The sequence below is a fragment of the Halichoeres trimaculatus genome, unplaced genomic scaffold (genome assembly GCF_033239565.1).
Source record: "Halichoeres trimaculatus isolate MK-OKI-2021-1 unplaced genomic scaffold, fHalTri1.1 fHalTri1_scaffold_20, whole genome shotgun sequence".
Lineage (NCBI taxonomy): Eukaryota > Metazoa > Chordata > Actinopteri > Labriformes > Labridae > Halichoeres > Halichoeres trimaculatus.
In genome coordinates, this window is record NW_027437198.1 from 10,740,113 (window position 1) to 10,762,579 (window position 22,467).

Sequence of the window (22,467 nt, forward strand, 5' to 3'; positions counted from 1 at the left end):
CGTGTATGCAATTATTCTTTCAGCTTTTTTTAGATGAGGATGTGAATGCAGCCAGCAGGGGGCGTCGTCTGTCCGTTCCACCCCCTGTTTCCATGAATACCTCACTGTAACTTCACTGTTTACATCAGAGAGAGAAAGAAGAGGCTGAGTGCATTAACAAACCATGTGTAGGAACATGTGAATGATGGTTTGCTCTGTAAATGATCTTAAATAAGAAAGAGTAATAAAGGGTTCAATTAAAAAAAACTCTGCTGTGTAAATTAATATGTGTGTGAATCAATGTGTCTGTAGGGAGGTGTGTGTATGTGTGAGAATGTATGAATGTACATTTATGTTTATGTTAATGTATGTATGTAAAAACCCTGAGAGTTAACCTTTGGGTTTTGTTCACAATTAAAATATAATCTGAAAGAAAAAGGTTGAATACCAAGGATTTATTTAAGAATACTGAAAAGAGCCAAAAGGGTATAGCCTTGTTGTTATGTTTTTCTTTTCCAAATACCTGAAAAAGCCACATACATTTTTTTTTTTTTTTTTTAAATCCTTTAATTCCTTACACAATGGAGAAAATAACAGAATAAAAATAGCTAAAGATAGTGAATATTGTAAACAAATTTACAATCCAAATATTTCAGATAGAATAAAATGATTACTGTATGGAGAAAATATATGTGCAGAGCAAGTTAAACCACATCCCCATTTTTTTAAAATAAATTGTTATTTATTTATTTATTTTGCGTTTTTTATTTCTGGACAAAATTTTGCACAAAAAAGAAAGAAAGAAAGAAAGAAAGAAAGAAAGAAAGAAAGAAAGAAAGAAAGAAAGAAAGAAAGAAAGAAAGAAAGAAAGAAAGGGGTAAGCCCAAAAATTTACACTAACTTTCCAGAAATTAGGAAACAAGGCCCTGAGAGCTTGTTTATCCTTTGGGTGTCTTTTTTTAAAAGCCTTAAGCCCAAGAAGTGCCCATGCCAAAGTTTTTTAGCATTTTATTTTGGGTCAAAATACGTAGAAAAAAAAAGATAAGGGGTAGCCCACGTTAGCTTTTATCTTTTTTTTCCCCAAAATTTTTGCAGGTTTATAAAAAATGAGCCCTGAGAGCTGGTTTATGAGTTAGGAGCCCTCGAAGTGTTTCCAGACCCCTTTTTTCCAGCATTTTATGTTTTTGACAAACTTCTGCCAAAAACCTAAAACTTTTCAGAAGTGCTAATAAATATCAAAACATGGACCTTTAAATCTTAATTATCCCTGTGCTGACTTTTCAAGAGCCATGAGAGTGTTCCCAGTGAGTATTTTCAAACTTTCCTTTTTTTTTTTTTTCTTTGTGGTCAAAAATCTGAAAAAAACTTTGTTTTTCAAAATATTTGGAAATGCAAAAATCAATATAAAAAAATGACCCTTAGAGCTTCTACACCACCAGGGTGTTCTTTTGAGGAGCAATTAAAGGGCATAAGAGCATGTTTTCAGCATTTAGTTTTCAGTCAAAATACTAAAAATCATCAGGGGTTAGCCTATTTTTGAACGTTTTTGGTGCTGCTTTTTTCAATTTTTTGCACATTTGAAAAACACCAGAAAATGACCCTGAAAGCTTTTGTTTACCAAAAAGTGTCTTTTTAGAAGCCTTAAGAGTGTCCCCAGTGTTTTGGTGATTTTCAGCATTTTAATTTTGGTCAAAGTTCAGCAAAATACCAAAGTAAGCCTTTTTTTTCTTTTTTTTTTTTTAGATAATGTTTTGTTTTGTTTTGCTTTTAATCTATCCCCAGGGTGTCTTTATATGTGCTCAAAGATTGTCCTACACATAATTCTTTAGCATCTAATTTCCAGTTAAAATTCAGCAACACACGTATGGGGTTAGCTGATGGTTTCAATACGTTTTTTTAAATTTTATTTTATTTTTTCAGAAGCCTGAAACATAAAAAGTGGACCCTGGGAGCTTATTGAACTAGAAGTGCCTTTATAAGACCCCTTGGAGAGTCCTTAATGTGTTAGGACTTTTTTTTGCGTTGCTTTAATTTGAACAGTTTGAAAAATGAATCCACGAGGTCAGCTTTTGTCTTTTTTTCTGAATTTGTACATGTTTCAAAAAAAATGTTGTTTTTATTAACCCTGTGGGATTATTTAACCCTTGACTATCTTAATAAGAGATTAAGTGGTGTCTTCCTTTATGAAGGGCTTTGTCTCAGTTAGAAACATTTTTTCAGCTGATTAAAAATGCTAACACATGTCTTTTTGCTAAATACTACAAACACACATCAAACACCAACAGCGCCCAGTTTAGCATGGTGAGTGTTTGAAAAAGAAGGCCAGACACGACTGATTATGAAATCTTTTATTTGGAACAAAACTATGAAGAAAAAACATTCACTGGGTTTTAACAGCAGTCTCTTTTCCTAATAAAATCCTTTGTTGAAACATCAATAAAAAATACGTCATTGCATCAACTGAGCACAGAAAAAAATCCAAGAGGTGCATCTTTGTCAGTTTGATTTCTCCCTTTCTCAGTTTTTAAAATGAGCTGGCAGGATTAATGGACTTCACCAGCACCAGAAAAGTTGACACATCACCAGCGTGTTGTATGAATAATAAAATACACACTGACTTTACAAATAAACAAGTTTATACAATAAGACCCACCACGAAGAAAGAGCAGGACAGCACCAGTTCACCTGTAATACACCCAAAATAAAACCTCTGTGTGCTCGGAGTCCACAGCAGGACGCCAAAAAGAGCCTCACTAAAATATTTATATGGACATGTTAAAAATAAAACAGTCTGACACAAGACGTGACATCAGAAAAATGATTTATCTACTATTTTCTCATGGGCAGTGATTTAAAAAAGGTTTATATTTTTTAATCATGAGTTATAATTTTAGGTGTAGGTTTTGTTTAGAGGTAAACAAAGGGCTGAAAAGACATCCGGCTTCATCAAAGTAAGTCTTCATCTGTTCCACTGTGGCATCTCACCTCTGCTGTACAAAAATCATCCAATCAGAGGTTCATTTATGCTTCTCAGCGCCCTTTTCCTTTACATCCAGAGTGATTATATGTAGCCAGCACTGGAATGGTTATTAATATTCTTAAAAGAGATAATTAATTCTCTTCTTTGTATTACTGCCTGTTCATCTCGTATCTAAAGTGTCACCAAGCTTCAGCACCACAGGTCCAGGTTATCGGTGTAGGCAAAGCCGGGGTCTTCTCGGAGCTTCCAGTAAGTCCCGTTGTAGAGCCAAACCTCCCTGCCTGCCTCGTCCAGAGCTTTCCTGTGATGAGAAATAAAAAATGTACTGTTGGTCAACCAAACCACAGAGGTAATATTTGTCTCAACATTTCACCACTTATACTTTTAAAACCCTTTGAGGAGCTGGATGGAAACATTTTGTTTCTCAAGCTAAAGGTACATTCCACACTTTTCCAGATGAATTCAAGGCAAAGCAAAAACACTCCAAGTACAAATCTACAACAACTTTTGATTTCTTCCTCCTCACCTGAAGAACCTGGGGATGTGCTCCTCTCCTCTCTTCTCCATCTCCTTCCTCCTTTCTCTCTGCTTCTGCTCCACCTCGTCTTTCTTTTTATCAGCCTCTGCCACCTTTCCTTCCTCCAGGAGCCTGAATGAAACCATCAAACGAGAGATTTAGACAAACTTGGCAGAAGAGATAGAGTCTGAGTTTTATTTTGAACAGATCTGGATCCTGTTAGTACCTCTGGTCGGGTCTGAAGCGCGTGTCTGTGGGAGGGAGGACGGCCTTCAGCTGTGGCGTCAGTTCGTTTGATTCTCGGGCGTATTGAGAGAAGCCGTAAAACTGGGCGTGGTCATCGGGCTGCAGATCTGAACAGGAAGAGACATCGTACATATCAAGACGTGGTGTAAAAAAAATTGGAAATCAATCCCTTTAAATCTGTGTTTCTTTTTTAAAAATGAGATGTTATCCTTGTAAAGTGGGCTAGAAATGTATAAAGTGGCAGCTGTGATGATTGTAATACTAATTTAGAATCTGAACGATTTGAAAAGTAAGGTAAGTATTTACATAGCTAATGTCTGAATCAATCAGTACTTTTGTATACTTAAAGAATTATTGTTGTTCCAACTAAATACGGACTTTTGAAAAACATGTAAACATGTTAATTTAGCTAAAATAGTAAAGCTGAAGTTGAACCCAGAAAATGTAGAGGGGGACCCTTTAACTTGTTGCGCATAAACACCCCAAACAGACCCAAAAGGTGATTGTGCACTGACATGGAGAAAGTTCAGCCAGATGATTTAACCAGGCTGTACCTGAAGCTCGACTTCACTGTGTGTGTAAACTTTCTGAATGAATCAACAACTCAACAACAAATATGATGACACCAAAACAATTTTAAAAAAATCAATATAACAAAGAAACATGTCTGGGCATCGAAGGGCGACACTCACTGGGCTTCCAGATGCACTTTGGTGTCGCGAGTGTGTCGCAGAAGATTCCTTCGTGCCATAAACCTCCAAAACGATGCACCACCTCTCCGGCCTGATCCAGGACGACGCCCTGCACCTCGTTCTTACTGTTATCTGAGCTCCAGTAACGAGACTGACGCAAGAGGAGGGAAACCAGGAGGTTAGACAGAAGGAGGAGAGTTTACAGGAGCTGTTTTTATTCTGTGTGTGTGTGTGTGTGTGTGTGTGTGTGTGTGTGTGTGTGGTCACCTTGACGAACGTGATCTTGCAGGTGCACACGTCACTCTTCGTGTTTCTGATGACGACCTCACCGTAGTGCTCCAACCAGCGCTGCTGACTCAGCACGTTGTGGATACACGTCACCGCCTTGTTCCACTCGTAGTGATCACCGTATCTACACACAGAACACACAATGTTCACACACACACAGTAAAATCTAGCACTTAAGTTACGGTTTTGATTTTTTATTCAGGTTTAAATTTTAGAAAAACCCCAAACTCCTGCTGAGGTTGAACTAAAATGTGTGAAAACAGAATCTAACAGAATCTGAGTCTCACTTTGGCAGACTGACGTTGACCAGTCCAGATGAGATGATCTCCACCGACTTCCCCCAAAACTTGTTCTTCCATCTCTGATCTGAAAGAGAGAAAAAAGCAAACATCAGGTTTCACTCCACACGACCTTCAAGTGAATCCCTCGCTGCAGGATCAGACTCCTACCTTGCCAGAAAGTGAAGTTTTCGGACTCGGCGTGACACGCAGAGATGGGCGGGTGATGGCTGACCTGGAGGAACAAACATGAATCATCATTACAGTTTATTTCGATGAGATTTATCAGGATGTTTCTGGATCTTTCTCCTCCTCTCACCTGCTCACTGATGTAGTGGAAGCCTCGGTCCTCTCTGTGACTCTCGTAGGTTTCTCCCAGCACGGGGTTGAAAGGTTTGTAGCGATACCTCCATGTTGCCCAGGCATATCCAGAGATGGAGAACGCCGCCACGTACACCTGGAGGGAAAACAGAAGCCAGACGAAACGTTATCATCATGATAGTTTAGTTTCTGTTTGTTAGCGTGAAAGAACAAAGTGACCGAGCTCACCATCCTCTCGTACGGATCATCAATGGTGTTGGCGATGTCGAGCAGGTCGGTGTACTCCAGCTCCTCGCTGAGTCTCTGCAGCAGAGACACCGGCTCGTTCAGAGCGACCGGCATCGACACTCTGGACAGATCCTTCCCGATGTTGTTGTACAGGATGGTCATGATGCCGATGTGGCTGTTGTCTGTGCACGCAGCGGGGAGGGTGGTGCGTCGGCCTGGATCGCAGAAACACATCGTATTGACACCACACTCTCAGGGATCATGTAGACCAATGAAAGGCTGTGTTAGTTACCTGTGTTGCGTCGCACTATGGGTCTTTCCTGAGCATTATTCAGACTGGCTCTGTAGTTGAGGGTGGCCGTAGCTAGAGAAGAGAAAGGAGGAACTCAGTAAGGCTCCACATGTGATAAAAGTTTTCAGTTGTACGATCAGAAACTTGAGCTGGATGGAGGGTAAGAACTCACCGTGTCCCTCCTCAGGCTCGGAGTTACTCGTGGTTGTGATGTCGCTCAGACCAGACTCATCTGACGCCTCAGCCTCAGACGACGTGTCGCACAGGATGACCTCGCTGGCGTCAAAATACTCAGCCATGGAGTCGGCCACAGAAGGCGCCCGGTGACTGTGACGACCCATCGATGGAGTCCTCTGTGAAGCAAAGAGGTCCAAGTTTCAGAATCAGATTTTTTTTACATGAAAAGTTTGAAGAGAGTCAGAGTTGGACTGAATCATGAGCCAACAAAGAAGTTTCTTTAGTAGATCTGCAACTGGGGATCAATCAGGATCAATCTGTGGTTTTCTCAGAGAGGAGGAGAGCTGAGGAGGGATTTGGTCAGAGTCAGAAAGTGATCATAGAAACAGTCTGCAGATTAACTGTGTAGAGATAATGGATTGATGCAGCCCGTATCTAAAGCATGAGGAGACAAAACTAAACCCCAACATCACACGACAACACTGTTAGTCATTTGTGTTTATACACACCTGTTCAAATTTTAAGACCAGTTAAAAAACTTCACAAATTTACATTTTTTCTGTTGGATCTTAAAAAGTGTGTAAACAATTTATTGCAAATAGTTAAAGTTAAATAGTCTGTTCATCAGCTGATCAAAAGTTTAAGACCACTGCCTTCAAAAGACAAAATCTGAGGAAAAATTTTGATTCAATGTCATTTTCAAAGACTAAAAAGTTTTCTCTCTTTGAATGTGGTTCAGACTGTTGAGCTGAATAAACAAGGCCTCTCACAACGCGCCACCTCTGCTGAGGTTGGCCACAGTAATACACTCATGTTGATTTTCTTAAAGATCCTGAAAGTTATGGAAAAAAGTGGTAGACTCAGAAAATTTCCACCAGCGCTGAGTCGGATCCAATTGACTGTCCATCAAGACACAGGATGAAAAAACTGAACCTTGATGGTTCTGATGGCTTCCAGCATTACTGACATGTCGAGGAGATCCCACTGGAGATGTTTTCGCGGCGGCACGATGGAGGGGGCGCCATCATGATCTGGGCCTTTTTCCTTCAATGGACCAATGGAGCTTTAGGTTGTTCAGGGTCGTCAAACAACGGTTATGTAGAGATGTTGCAGGGGGCCTCCTTCATGACTGAGGGCCCTGGTCTGTGTGGTAATGACTCGGTTTTTCAACAGGACAACGCTGCAGTTCACAAAGCCCGCCTGACAAAGGACTTCTTCCAGAGGAATAACCTCACTCTTTGACCATCCTGTGTGTTCCCCTGATCTAAATCACTCTGAGAACATTTGGGAATGGATGGAGAGGGAAGTTTATAGAAATGGACATCAGTTCCAGACAGTGGATGATCCTCCATGAAGACATCTTCACCAGTTGGAGCAATGTTCACACTAGCCTCCCGGAAACACTTGCTCAATTGAGCTGTGGTCTCAAACTTTTCATCAGCTGATGAACAGCCTATTTCACTTTAATTGTTGTTTTCAATAAACTGGTTACTCAATGTTTTCTGTTTCATTCCCATTTCTTCTTTTTGCATTCTGATAATCTACTTTGAACCATTTTAAGATCCAACAGTAAAGAATGTAAATTCTTGCAACTTTTTCAACAGGTGTGTGTTAATATCCTCCATGGTTTCATGCAAATGAGTGACAGTGATGAAATCAAACAATGCACAGAGGGAGAAAGCATCCCACGCACACACACACACACAAACGTGGACACACAGCGCAGTACACACCTGGTCGGGACGGACGGTGCAGAAGGATTCCTCAGTAGAGTCAGAGGACAGGGAAAGCGAGTGGACTTTGGTCAGACGTGACTGTATATCAAGCTAGAACCACATGCAATACAAGAAATACACAAACACAGATCAGCCATGCAAGAGGAAACACAGCAGAGCAAAACTAAAAACATCAGACCAGTGAAGAGAGCCTGAAGCAGAGACAAAGCATGAACGTGATGCTGTGAAGAGAAAAAAACGAGTCTTTGAGGAGCTCTGCAGCTTTTATTACATCTAATAAGTAAGTCTCATCTTTTAAACACTGTTAGTGCAGTTTAATGTTACAGCTGGCTAATTCAGCTGTGCGTTCAAGGAAATTTGTTTTAAAAATGTTTACGGGGAAACTCCAGATGAATTACTTCCTACTGCAGTTCACAGAAATAATCTAACATGTTGGCTTGTGAGTGACAGCGAGCTGCCAGGCAACCAAACAACCAAACAAAACCCAGAGACACAACAAGCGATGTTCAGCTGGTGGAGACAGACAGCAGGTCACACGCAGCAGAGACAGAAAACATGCAGAGGAAAGCTCGCGCAGCACACAACAGGAAAAGCCACTGAGATGACAGCTCCACAGCAGAAAAATCAAATCACTGCTCTGCTGACAGGTGTGTGTGTGTGTCAGTGTGTGTCAGTGTGTGTGTGTGTGGAGACAGAGAGAGACGAGGTGTGTTCCTGCAGGACCTGCCTGTGATAACTTGTGCCTAAAAAAAACAACCCAAACCTGCTCAACAGTTTCACACACCAACAGACGGAGAGGGCTGGGTCTCTTTGTCCTCTCAGGCCGATACTCTTCTCCTCTTTTTATGATCATAAACTAATGTGTGTGTTTTTAATCCAGAAAGGAGAAAAAGTGCAGGTGATAAGACGTGAAGAGGACAGTCCTAAAAATTTATATGAAGCAGACTTTTGGAAATCATTTTCCTCGAGCATTTCCGCAAAAAGGAAAAACCAGGTCATGTGAATTTTGATTTTTTACGTGTGTGTCTCTGCGGGTGTGTGTTACCTCAGACAGTGTGCTGCAGAGTGTGGCGAGCTGATGTGAAGTGTTTTCTCTCAGGTCCGGGCTGGTCCATGCCTGCCTCAGTCTCTCTCTCTCAAAGGTCAGGACCTCATGGATGGACTTGAGGGAAGCGTGAACTACAAGAAACACCAAAAAAAAACATTACAACTCGCTGATTTGATTTATATTTACACATCTTGTACTGCTTTAACACTCATAACACTTCTATCCTTGCACAAAAAGTTCAGTAACTCTGGTGCAGGTTTGTAGAAAAAGAAATGGAACCAGCCAGGAGACATCAGAGGAGGCTACAGGAAGAGTTCAGCCTCTTTGGAGTAAGGACGTTTGATCGTTTGAAGTGTTTAAGTCAAAGGGATCCTTGTCAGATTGTCCTCTTTATTGAGAAACCGTCACAGAAGCTTCACCATTAACAGCTGTAGTGTAACTCATGTCAAGTCACCAAACCCAAACACAAAAGTCAGAGAAAGTAGACGCTCCAGAATCTCTCAGGTCTTTATTCAATTGTTAGAAAGTCCACACACTTCTCGTTTTTTCACATCATTACTGTTTTATCATAAAAACACATTATTAACAGGAAGTTATTTTACCCCTTTAATTGTTATTTTTTATTCATTTCATTTAATTTTTAAAGGTCCACTTGTGTGTGGATGTGATTAGTGGTGCACCGATCACAACTTTCTGGCCAATCACCAATCTTAAAAAAGCCTGACCTGCCGATACAGAGCTTTATTTTTTATTTTTTTATAACAGACAGCATAAACCTTCAATGTTCGAATCTTATTTTATTGTAAATCATTGAACAATACCTGTAAAACAATACAATCTTTAGGTTTTAACTGAAACAACCAATAAAGTGTCCTGAGTTTTAGGTCTCAGGGCAAAAATAAACAATAGTTGGCTGTCAGACCTTCCTGGAGGTAAATAAGAATTGAGATCGATAAAAATATGAATACAGCTTTAATCTGTCTGTGTAAAGTGTGTGTTAGAGTGTGTGTGAGTACCTCTCTGAGAAACCGTGCAGATGTCCTGGTGAAGCTTCTTGGCTTCAGGTGAAGTCACCTGAGGGTTAGACAGCTGAGAGTAGACGTAGTCTGGGATGGACTGAACAGACGAGCCCAGACCGCCGTTGGTGCTCAGGTGGCTGGAGGTGAACTGAGGAAGACAAGGCGTAAAATAAGGTGTGGTATCAGGACTTAAATATTCAACCTGATGTTTAAAAAATGTTTTTAAAATGAAACCAAACTCTGTCCTACCATTCCCAGAGCTTCAACACGAGACAAAGTCCTGGAGTGACCGAACCCTTTTCCCATCTTCTTCTTTGGTTTTTCCAGAGAGAGATTCTGAAACAGCAGCAGGGTTATAGCTCCCTCTTTAAACCTCCTCTTGTTAGTGCAGGAGAGTCTTTATTGGTCTGAATAACAAAAGAAATCCAGTCATATCTGATCTCTGCTTCCTGAGGACTCACCTGCATACTGATCCTCATCTCCAGGTCTGTGTTTGTGATGGGCAAACCTCCCTCCAGCCAATGAAGACGCTGGATGAGCTGAGCGAGTTCAGTCAGCTCGGCCTGACAGCGAGCCAGGTCTGACAGACAGACAGAGGTCAAAGGTCACAGGTAAGAGGAGGTTTCTCTTTGTAACCACAAAGTTTGTCTGATTAGGAGTCAGACTCTTCGTTCTCACCGTTTGAGGTTGCATCGATGTCATGGGTCTGCTGCAGCCAAGCAGACACCTTGTTGGTCACACCTGGAGGGCTGGCGACCACGGGGGCGGGGTTCATCATCTCTGGTTGGTACACTGATGCTGAGCTGGCGTAGTGAGGAGGCTGGAGAGTGAAAGTTCAATTTAAAAACAGCAACAGACTCTAAACTCCCAAAGAACAAGAAACAGATGCTTGGTGTTGAACAGCGTCAGAGTCTGAACCCACCGTTGATCTGCTCTGCTGAGCCAGCGTGGCCATGGCGGGCAGGTTGCCCGAGCCCATAGAGAGCGCATGAAGGACGCCGTGATGGACGCTCATGGCCTCGTTTTTCCTGAACACCCGATGGGCACACAGCTTGGTGAGCCAGATGTAGAAGATGTCCTGACTTTTAGCCTTTGGTAAAGAGATTGAAAACATTTCACATTTTGGAGAAAGCTTTTAGGGAAAAAATAAGACTCTTTCATTTTCTTTAAGTTTGATAATTTGCTGCTGTTTCTGCAGGTTTGTATTGTGCAAGATACCATGAGGTGGTAGAGGTTGTCTCCAGCGTCCAGGTCGATACGTCTGGACTTCTTGTTGACGGACATCACAGCGACGCTGACGTCCAGTGAGCCGTGGAGCTTCCCTCTCTGAATCTATAACACAAAGTTTTTTTTTAAGACTTAAATCATAAAATTTTTAAGCTGTTAAGTCAAGAAAAGACTTTAGACTCTATCACAGTTTAGATTGATGAGGTTTCTTTTTTTATACTCACATCTTGCTGAGTCTTGGAGTACTTCAGGATTCCTTTCTCCAACAGGAAGTATCTCTGAAAAAAACAAAACAAAGTCTGACATAAGATTTGCACATGAAATATCTGAAGTATTTAAAAATCCTCAGAACATTCCTAAAAGCTGAAACTGATCGGCACAGACTCATCGTGTTATCTCATAGTTTAGAAATGAAGCTTTCCAAAAATGAAAATTAAGAATGCTAACAGATCCTCTGATAGCATCTGGTGGCATCAAACCAGAGGACTGACAGCCTGCGGAAGTTGTTTTCCTCACCTTGTGCCAACCTTTGAGTGGGTACTTCCTCCTCTTCATCAGGTATCCCTCACAGATCCCAGGAATACTGAGGTCCAGAGTGGAACCAGGGACCGAGTACATGTCCACGTTCTGCAGATCATCCATCACCTCCCAGTGACGAGACTGAAACACAAAGATTAAAAAAAAACATAAACTTTTTAGAGTTTGTTGAGTGAAAACATCTGTGTAAAGTTTTGGTGTTCAGACTGTACAACTTTTTAGAAAGTCGGATTGTTTTTTTTCTTTTTCTTTTACCTGTTTTGTTTGTTTGGAGGAGCCTGTGCTGCTGCTCCGTGAGTGGCTGGGTTTGAACGTACTGGCCGGAGATTTGTCAAGGCCGCTGATCATCGATTGGCTGCTGCTCAGAGGAGGCGGGCACACCTGAGGGTCCATGGGGACCAGGTGTTGAGGATAGCGCTGCATGTGGAGGGATAAGAAAAATCACCTCAGGTTGTGTCTCATGGCAAAATGGACGACACTGCAAAAGATAGAGAATGAAAAATATTAATATTACAATATCAGACACAATATCCAACACCAGAATAAGGTTAGTTTACTGACGTGAAGTAATGTGGGATTTTAAGAGATCCAATCATAAAACTTTTACAGACTCCTGTTACAGCATCGAGTCAAAACTTATGAATCTTAGACTTGACAAAACTTGGTTTTAACTACTCCCCAATTACATTTTGTGATCTTAAAACTTTATTATAATTTAGAATAAGCCAGAAAGAAATTTTTAAAAATACATTTCTAGTGTCCCAGGTAAAAAGATCACGAATGAACGAATATGTAAGAGGATTGTTTGTTGTTGGCTTGTTTTTACCATTGTGGTTTAAAAAAATCAAACCTTGCACTCTGTGATTGCAGCCACAAATAAAACACATCTAGTCTAAGAGTCAAATATTGACAGATTTACATAAAGTTAAACAAATGAACGCCTGAATGCCGCTGACTCATTGGGTCAGACAGAACACAGTGAATGAACAATGAATACATAATTAGGCTGAAACCACAGACAATAGATCCTCTCTGTCTCCTCCCTCCATCGCTGGCATTCCTGCTTCTCATCCAGCGGGTGCAAACAGTCTGTTAGAGGAAGTGCTTAAGGTGGAAATACCAGTTAAGGGTTTGAAAAAGGCCAAACTAAATCTGCGGGAAGTTTTTGTTTTTTATGCATCTATTAACATGTTTGTTATTAAAGAAAAATGAAAAAATCCCTTTTTATTTCTCGGCTGTTGAAGCAAATGTCTGGTCCCGCTCAAGGTTTCTGCCTGTTGAAGGAAGCTTTCATTGCTGTTGTTGCTAAAGTTGCTCATTTTGGATTAATGTAAAAGCCCTTTAAAAATATACTCAAGACTTTCTAGACCTACTCTTCCACAAAACATATTAATATATTTTTTGTAGATTATGCACTCTAAAAGAAAATTTGTTGGTTGGTTGAAAATACGCTTAAAGCATGAAAAACGATGCTTTTTGAAAAAGAAAATTAGACCGTTTTAAATCAAACATGGATTCATAATCTTTAAAAAAAACCTAAACACAGTCAATATTTTCCTATATTGGATATAATTTTATATACTGACATGTTAACCAATGCAAGATAATATTAAAACATTAAAGAAAGGTAAAATTCTAATGCAATTTATTTTTTACCTAATTGCACAGCGGCTATATTGGAAAATATTGAGCATAAATTCTGCAATTTAATGCATAAGTTCATTAAAGCCAAATTTTATATCAGCACCTTTAATAATCATAGTCTCATTAGATAATCTGTTCCTGTGAGGAGTGTAAATGAAAAAGAGGACACCAGAATCTGTGACAGTGGGTCAAAGCTGTAAAACCAAAGTAGATCAAACCAAAAATATGCAAAGTAGAGCAACAATTAAAAGTTATGGCTGCACAATAACAAATGAACACACCTGTGTGTAGGCCTGGTTTATTACAGGCCACTGCTCCTGTTGTTGTCCACACACACACTTCCTTCAACTGTCCTTTAAAAATATGAGCAGAGCTGCAGATTCCTCCTCAAAGCTCCTGTAAAAATAGAAAAAAAGTAATTTGAAAAAAGAAAGTAGGATGTCTTTATTCCTTTTCCTTCAGCTTTAAAATGTCTCCTGAAAATCTGCCATCGGCCTCACAGAGAGCACAGACACCTGACTGATGAGCTGCTTGTCAGACTTGTGTATATCAAAGCCGGCAGGTATCTGGGCGGGGCTGGAAGAGGAGCTGCAGACTCCTACCTGACCAAACAGGCCTGCCAGCTCTGTCATCATGAGGACGAGGAGATCTGCAACAGATTTGTTTCCAGCTGCTGAGCTTTATAAACATGAGAAAACCACCGAGTTGTGTTAAAAAGGGATTCTAAAATCAAAGAGGCAGAAAAATCTGCTCACTTTGCCCTGATTTAGGATTTAAAAACAGCATTTTTTAATGTTTGAGATCTTTTTATCTTAATGCTTCTATGTAAATTCAGGACACAATAGCATATGCATTGGATTGTCTTTTTCCTCAAGCTTTTTGTCATCTATGTTAATCAAGGTTCAAAGTTCCTGAGATTTCAGTGTGAGAGAAGTATCCGTGAGATCTGAGATGTGACCGCTGGAAATGTGTGCAGTGCACCATTGTGTGAGTAATCAACAGGATCATGTAGTTTAATTTGAATTTTAAAGTTTTACATTTGAGGTGTTTTCACCATCACTGGACAGGAGCAGAAAAAGAGGGAATAGACATGCGTCAAGGCTGGTATCTGAACTAGCACCTACATCGCCAAAAAAACTGAACTCTTATCAAGTGTTTTTGTCTTAATTTCAGGAGAAAATGTCTTATTAGACCTTTATGAGCCTCATTAACCTGACTAGTCCAGAAAAATGTCTTATTTCAAGTTATTTAAAGACTAAAATGAGGTCTGAATTGCTTGAGGCAAGTTAAAAAAAAATCTGCCAGTTACTTGTATTGAGACATTAACCTAGTTTCAAGCAATATTTTTTGCAGATTTTTCTTGTTCCATTGGCAGATTTTTTTTTACTTGTTACAAGCAACTCAGACCTCGTTTTTGTCTTGAAGCAACTTGAAACAAGTCATTTTTCTGGACTGATGAGTTGAATAAGACTCATATCAAGTGTAATAAGACAGTTTTTACTTAAAACAAGACAAAAACACTTGATAAGATTTAAGTTTTTTGCTGTGCACTGCTTACACATGGGGCATGCATCCAAACTACAACAGTGCCCCTACTGCAAACTCTCAAGACCTTTAAAAACTGTCCAAGGTTTCTTCTCTTGAGAAAACATAACTCTTCGATCCCACTCCGAAACAAAGCTTAGACCTGCCAGAAAACTTCCAAAAATCAGGAACCTTTAAATCAAACAAGAACCATGAACACATTAAGCTGGTAGAAGTTACTGAAACAATAAAAATACAAGAATCAGGAGGCGCTCTGGTCCAACCATACCACTGTCAGTCAGTGCCGCTACCTTATGTGTTGCCTGGGTTTAAGAAGACGTGTTTTTAATTTCTATTCCTCGGAGAATGAAGAAAATGTGTGGACTAAAGCAAAATAAAATTTAACCTTCGAGTTATTTTTTGTCTCTATAAACTCCAGGAGGAGCAAATGTTTGTCTGTATCGGAGAAAAACCTCAAAGTACTTGGCAGAGTTTGTCTTAAGTTAGCAGCTGTAGCTCCACCAGCCTTCACCCCACAGGTTCACATCCTCAGGTCTGTTGCACAATGTCCTAGTGATTGTGTACCAGTTTAACCTACAAATTGATCTTCATATTCTAGATAAAAAAAACTGACAATCCAAGGCACAGAACACCTATTGGTGTAGGTCATGCCCCATCAGGTTCACCCAGGTTGGAATCCAGCCTGTGTCTTGTTTACCGCATGTCATTCACCCGCCTTCACTCTGTTTCTTACTCTATCCACTGTCCTATCCTCTCAAATTAAAGGCATTAAAAGCCCGAAACAAGAACTTGAAAAAAAAATTACAAACTGAGCAGGGCTACAAGATGTCATCTGTGCTTGTTTATATCAGGGTAGTAAAGCTTTGGGGCATCATCGCAATAATACGACCAGTGTTCAGGGCCTACATGAATAAAAACATCTAAAACATTTCATCAGTGAGTTATTGAGGTGCCGACTAGGGAGAGTGATGATGTGTAAAGAAACTACTTTTTTGCAAATTTCTTGTTCCTGAAAGCTCCTACAGGGAAAAGTTTTTTCAAATTTGGCGCTCCATTATATCCAAAAACATCTGCTTCCCTGTTAAGAATATCTATGGGAAAAATTAAAGTTCTGCTTATACTCTGTGCTTTTTAACGGCTCATCTGACACCCACCCTGCTGCCGCTGTGGTTTTCGGGGCTTATGCCGATGGTCTTGTTTGATTTTGTACCTCAAAAGAAAACAAATCTGGTCAAATAGCATCCGGTAATATCCAGTTTGACTTTGGGAGTTTTCCAGCCACCACCACAAAACAGAAAAAAAATAACAAGAAGAGCAGAAAGAGAGCCGAGACATTCTCCACATGCTTTCTACAGCACATCATCGAGTGATTACATATCACTGTTGCATGTCTCTGTTACTCACTGTACGACATTCAGGTTAGGGACAATCACCACACACACCTTATAAGGCAGAGGACGCATCAGGGAGGAACTTTGAGGGATTGCCCTGTTTTTAAATTTAATGAACGCTCAGTTTCTTTTGTTGTTGGTGTCCTTCATAACTCTCCTTACATGTGCTTATTTCTTTTGTAAACATTGGGAGCAGCCGTAGAGACACTCCTCATCTAATAGGGGGGACATGTTTAACTTAGATACCAACTTATCTCTGTGGATTGTCACATCTGAGAGGCATTATTCAAGTTATACTACAGCCACTGGACCCAAATATATTTCAGGCCAAAAGCTAAATTACCACTATCGACAAAGGCACAGCTTGAAGAAATTTAAATATTAAGCAATATCTGGTGATTAAACTGAAATGCTCCCATGCTCACCCCTCCAATGAGTTAAGCTACAGAGGCCTCAAACATCAAACATGTCGATTAATGTATCTCATTTTGTGCCACTTATCTTCTAACCAGGGCATTTTGCGCACCCATTCGCTAAACACAAAGCACATATGTAATTAGTTTGTCCATTCTGTGCTACTGTAGAAACAAGGAGGTGGCGGCTTCAGTGACCTATTCGCTTTCTTAGATCACAAAAACAAAATAACTTCTCTGTTCAGATGATGTCACCTCAGTTATAATATAAATACTGTTCCCTGTATCAACCTAGTCAGCTAAAAAACAGTTTTGGCTTCACTTCTTGATTCTTTCACTTCTCACAATAAGTTTTGTTACGCATCAGTATTCTGTAAATAAAGGTCAAGAGGTGTGCATCATTTGCATAGAAAGACGTGTGTGAGTTGACTAACAGGTGGGTGTGTTGTGTCCATCTCTAGTTTCCAGATTAACCTAAAGTTAGGTTGAGTCAGAATTTCCAATATAGCAACCGCCTTCATCAGGTCTTCTAACAGCTCTCTGGTGACGTAGCTGAGACTATGACTGTGTTTTTTTTAATTAAGAAAAGGTAATTACTGTGAGCTTATGTTATGAATTAAGCTGCATAATGATGCATTTAGTCTAGGAGCTTATTATTCGTTATATAAACACTAGTATATTGTTAGCCTCATAGCAGTATCGCTTTAAGTTTTCAGACAATGTATGGAAAGTCGTGGGAACAAGGGCAAAACTGATAAACTTGTCTCACACTTTGATGATACAGATACTGTATGTCCTGCTTTTTCTTTGTGCTCCGCCCTCTGTCACGGCCACTACATATGACTGACACACGCAACATGACACAAATATACTGAGCCATAAAGCTATTTGTATGAATATAAGCTTCACAAAACTGCACAACAACTGATCCTCAAAATAAGAAAATTGGAAGACACAGGGAGAGCGCTGTTTGGGCAGATATTCAAATCTTCCCTGGGCTCCGGATGATAATTCAGAGGATTTCAAAGGTTTTTTATTATCTGGGTTTGCAATATTTCAATAAAATTCTTAAAAATGCTGGTCTATCTGTTGTGCATGCAGTTACCAAAGCTGGAAATAAAAAAACAAAATCAAACATTTTAAGCCCATAAGAGTTTGTTTTTGTTGTTATTATGACACCTCTAGTGTGTTCATATTTACAATGTATAAAATTGTCCTTGCTGCTTCTTTTGCTTTCACATGCTCAAGTCTATTTCATCCTGCAGAACCAGATTCAACAGAGGTTTGCAGTCATTATCCTTTTTTTAAAATCTCATTCAGTTGAGTAAGCTGACAACCACAGGATTGGATAAGCTGACAGTTACAAGTTGGATTTCAAATAACACAAAAAGTTGCGATTCAGAAACCAAAGTCTAAGTGAAAACTTATTTTGGCATCCTGCTCTTCCTGTTAGTGAAATGTCACCCTGAGGACCTGTTGTCACTCATGAACAAGCCCTCAGCTCTACCCCATCTACAGTGACATGCTTTCAAAATCACGACCGGGGTATGACGCTGAGATTTTCAGTCATGAACTAGGACAGAGGAAGATGAGCGGAACGACTATGAGAGGTATGCGGTCCAACTAGTACGCCAGAGCAGATTGAGACACCGCTCTGACAGCATGGCTTAATAAACATCGTTTCAAACTTGCCCGAAGCAGAAAACCGAGCTAGTGAAATTTGCACTATTTGTTTTCTGAACCCTGTGAGTTCAATCAATGTCCAACATGCCAGCAATAATTCACAGCTGGTTTCGAGATGCTGCCACTAACATAATCTTTAGCTTCCACTTGTGTTCAATAGTAATTCATCAGTGTGACCCTAAAACATCCCTCAGTAAAGTGAGTGGGATTTTATATTAGACTCTTCCAGTCTCATTTTGGAGCCAGCATCAAGTGGCTGCACAAAGAACTGCAGTTTCTTGTTGTTGTGAGCTGGCACTAATGTTCAGATTCATCCATTCATCTCACGTTAAACAGAAGAGACACCAAACAGATCTCCCTTTTTTAATCTAAAACTATTTGCTTTATCACAAAGATTACATCATCATGTTTGGTACGAGACCAGCGTTTTCCAGAACAGTATGTTCTCTCATATTTGTGTTGGATTGATGTCACCTCAGACGCAGACCTGAACAGACCGGTTCTCTCGCTCTGTTTCATCTCTCCTCCAGCTTTTACCTCTTCTCTCCCATCCAGGAATGTTCCAGAGCCACATGCAGCAGCTGACCTGACACGTGACGGATTTCTGTGTTCAAACGTGTTTACAAGCCAGCGTTACAGTTTGGGGTGTAGCTATATTTTAATATGTGCAACAGAAAGACGAGTCAAGTGACTTGTGACTGTGTGCATCTACTCTCGTCATCTTTCACAGTGAAGACGAAAATAAAGAACTTAACTGTGGGGAAATCTTCCAGGGAGTCAAAGACATGCATAGCAACAGCACACGGAGTAAATAACACCTCGGTTCATTCACTTGTTCACATAACAGGGCTTTATGTTAGTGAACACCACGATAAATAGACCCACAATTTGTAAATCACATGAAGTCCCAATAAACTCTCAGCTACTCATGTTAAGTTAGTGGGCATCATTGCTAGCAGGGACGGAGCCAGGATTTCAGTTTTGGGTGGGCCATAAGTTACAAAAGTTTGTAGATCATTTATTTAATTCGTAAAAATGACTAACAATAATGTTATAAAGTGTGGTTTTAAAACAGATTTGGTTGCATTTTTCACCTTTAATTAAATTTTTATAACCTTTTTCTGCATCAGATGACTCTACCTGCAATTGCTCTCCGTGGTACTGACCAAAGAGTGGCGCTTTAATGCAGCAGTAGGCTGCATCGCTACAGTTTATTATGAGCTATAAGTGCAAGGACATTTACCATAGTTAAACAAAATAAATAAGTAAAAATGTAGTCTTTCCCACAATAATGTTCTGATCCTGCCCACAAGAAGCTGAATGTTTTGTACGTTTTTTTTTTTTTTCCAACAGGCTAAAAAAAAAGACAGAGCATCTTACGCTAACTAAAAGAACATGAGGTGACAAAATTTTAGCATGATCTCTTTAAACTGATTTTATATATATATATATATATATATATATATATATATATATATATAATTTTAAAAAGTTTAGGGTGGGCCTTGGACCTTTGGGCCCACCCATAATGCCACCCCTGGTTGCTAGTAGTAGGAAAGTACTGAAAATGTCAACAAGACCAGGACATCTGCCAGCTAAAATTTATTATAGGGAAAGCTTGTTAGCAAAGAGCTAAAAAAAAAAAAAAAAAAAAAGAATACAAGGGGATACAGCTAGTTCTCGTCAAACAAGAAGACAGTTTGTCATATTTTAACCAATCAGCAACCTCTGGTCTAAAAATACGAGACAATGTGGAAGTACTAAAATCTGCTGTGTCTCCTGTGTCCACTAGAGGCTGGCTCCAGAATTACCAGAAAACCACACACCAAGCCAATAAAGCTGTTTTACATCAAAATATTTACAGCATAGTGCAAAAAACATCTCCCGTCTGAATCGTAGATTTCCCTACTGGCACACACTGTGTAGGGGGTGAGTTTTTGTTGAACTCAGCAGTTCAGATGATCTTAAGATCAAGAGTTTACCCAATCAGAGGCATAATTTAGCTCACGTGACTGTTGGGCGCCCTATAACTGTTCGTGTGGAGACTCAAAGCTCGTCTCACTTTCGATATGGCTGCGTCAGCCGATCTGCTTCAAAAATCTGTTTCACAAACAGATGGATGATGTCAGGGAAACTATGGTTTTAATCAGCCAAGAGGGCAGTTTGGTGCACTTTTTGCAAAGCGTGAAGCAGCAGTGCTTAATATAAGACAACACTACTTTGTAAATCTGTGCACTGCTAGTGTACACAGTGTACGTCATGTACCAGAGAAGTATCTAATTTGAGACACAGCTCTAGAGCTTGGTTGAATGATTAATACAAGAGTCAAATCAAAGGAGCTATGAAAACATATTTATAAAGTTATTTGAAAAGCCTATTTGTAACAGCTAAAGTAAGCATTCGACCAGTTCCATGTTAACGCTACCTCTTAAGAGGCGATCATCATTTGAGAACTTTAATGTTGACCTGGGAGAAATAAATTGTTACATCATTAATCAAATAGAATACTTGAAACATAAAGCAGTGTTTTGCTCTCTTTTTTATACTTAGCTGCTGAACTATCGAGTGGTGGTGAATTGATGTCTGATCCTACTTACCACCATCCTTTGATGACAAGTCACAACCCTAAAAATTCACATCTTTCATCATTCACATCCCTACTTCAGTAATGAAAACAAACTTTGCAGGTCTTTTTTTACAGGGGATTAGTGAGAGTCAGTTAACGTTCCTGGGCTTCAATGCACCTGCTGTTTAGGACTGTGGAAACATGGCACCCTGCTGCATAAAAAAACAAAGACTTTTTCTCCCTTTAATTTGTCCAGCAAAGGCCTGTAACCCACCAAGCATGGGTCACTTTTGCATCCACCAAAACAGTGAGAATTTTCAAAAACAAACAAAAAAAATGGGCACAGAACATAAATATATAAAAATCTTTTGAACTCCTCCAGTAAAAAACGACATTTAACTGGGTTTGAGCTCCCTGTTCAGATAAACGTCTTCTCATTTGACTACATTGCTCCATCAGAGTTTTAAATGTGGGTGTCACAAACTTCACTTTAAATTTCCAAACAAGACGACACAATAAACTGGTTTGTGGAGAAAGTGAGAGCACCCAGTAAGAAGAACAGGTGCGGACAGGTAGCAGGCTTATTAAACAGGTTTGATTCGACTGAACAACACCCCAAACCCAGAAAAACAGCGTGAGAAACAACTTTCGACACATTTAATGTGACTGAAATTAGTAAATGAAATATTCTCTTTGAGCGTTCTGACATTTTTTTGGCACAGGTATTACACAATACCAAGAAAAGCAGAGAAAATGCGAAAAAAAGAAGGAGTTTAACGACGTTTCTTCGGTGCAGTCAAATATTTTAAGTCAAACATCTCCAGCAGTTCAAACATCATTCAAAACGCACACGTTAATTGAAACACGCGGGAATTTAAAGTGCCCCAAGTAATTTCTTTCAAGTCTTCATAGTTTAATAAAATTTAAATTCCAATTTTAAATTATGTTCGGTTAAAATACAGTTTTAGGCATATTTTTAAACAAGTTTACCTGTTTGAACTCGTTCCTCGGCGTCCTGTCCGACAGAAAACCAGCAGCCGACCTGATCGTTCCCCTCTCTGCACAGACGCCCTCGTTCTGCTCTCGCAGCGTCCGCGTGCTACTGTCTACAGGTGCTCAGGTGTGCCGACAGGACAGATGCATGATGGGAACGTCCCCAACTGGATTTTTTGTCTCTTAGCTACATGATCGACTTTATTTATTTAATAAATGAACTTTAATTAAGATGGCGACACACAGGATGGTAACTACAAATAATAAAATGTGAAGTATCTTGACAGATTTGCAATCACAGAAAATTAATTTCTTTTTTTCTGGGTTTTTTTTTTAATTTCTTTTTTTTTAACTATTATATTTTTGTGTGTGTGTTCTTCTTTATTTTGTTGTTGTTGTTGAATCGGCTGATTATTTTTGCATCAAATAAATAAATTCAAACCTTTTTCTCAAAATGACGATAACTCTTAACATTTTGTGTTGAATTCATCTTTTGCTCTTGTAAACACTCAATTACCTTTCTGGAGATCACGTTTTAATTTTTTTCACCCCTTTGTTTCTGTGAAGATCAAACAAACTGCAAAAGAAAGTGGATCCTAAGTTCACACAGTGTTGACAAACAATAATAAACAAAAGGTGTTTTCTCTGGCATCTTTCCACAGCCCAG

At 39.7% G+C, this 22,467-nt stretch overlaps 1 protein-coding gene across 1 annotated transcript; it reads right to left on the bottom strand.

The window, feature by feature from the left end:
* Window positions 1–2,366: 2,366 nt before the first annotated feature.
* On the bottom strand, window positions 2,367–21,960 carry LOC141810017 (oxysterol-binding protein-related protein 7-like). Its single transcript, XM_074697313.1, has 24 exons — window positions 21,798–21,960; window positions 13,491–13,605; window positions 11,821–12,043; window positions 11,545–11,688; window positions 11,253–11,306; window positions 11,020–11,133; window positions 10,724–10,891; window positions 10,480–10,621; window positions 10,263–10,381; window positions 10,051–10,137; window positions 9,799–9,949; window positions 8,780–8,913; window positions 7,732–7,824; window positions 5,994–6,174; window positions 5,822–5,893; window positions 5,530–5,744; window positions 5,300–5,437; window positions 5,152–5,215; window positions 4,990–5,068; window positions 4,682–4,826; window positions 4,415–4,565; window positions 3,703–3,829; window positions 3,486–3,608; window positions 2,367–3,260 (listed from the first exon to the last, which is right to left on the bottom strand). Exons 3-24 carry the CDS (start codon window positions 11,986–11,988, stop codon window positions 3,149–3,151), a joined length of 2,781 nt encoding a protein of 926 aa, XP_074553414.1. The 5' UTR covers window positions 11,989–12,043; window positions 13,491–13,605; window positions 21,798–21,960; the 3' UTR covers window positions 2,367–3,148.
* Between the last annotated feature and the right edge of the window lie 507 nt (window positions 21,961–22,467).

What these genes read in the sequence shown, in the direction of transcription:
- LOC141810017 (XM_074697313.1), bottom strand. Translation starts at nt 11,988, where the DNA reads ATGCAGCGCTATCCTCAACACCTGGTCCCCATGGACCCTCAGGTGTGC. An exon ending in CACTCAAAGGTTGGCACAAG is followed by an intron (nt 11,307 to 11,544) that starts GTGAGGAAAACA and finishes TGTTTTTTTCAG; the next exon opens with AGATACTTCCTGTTGGAGAA. An exon ending in CTCAGCAGAGCAGATCAACG is followed by an intron (nt 10,622 to 10,723) that starts GTGGGTTCAGAC and finishes TTCACTCTCCAG; the next exon opens with CCTCCTCACTACGCCAGCTC.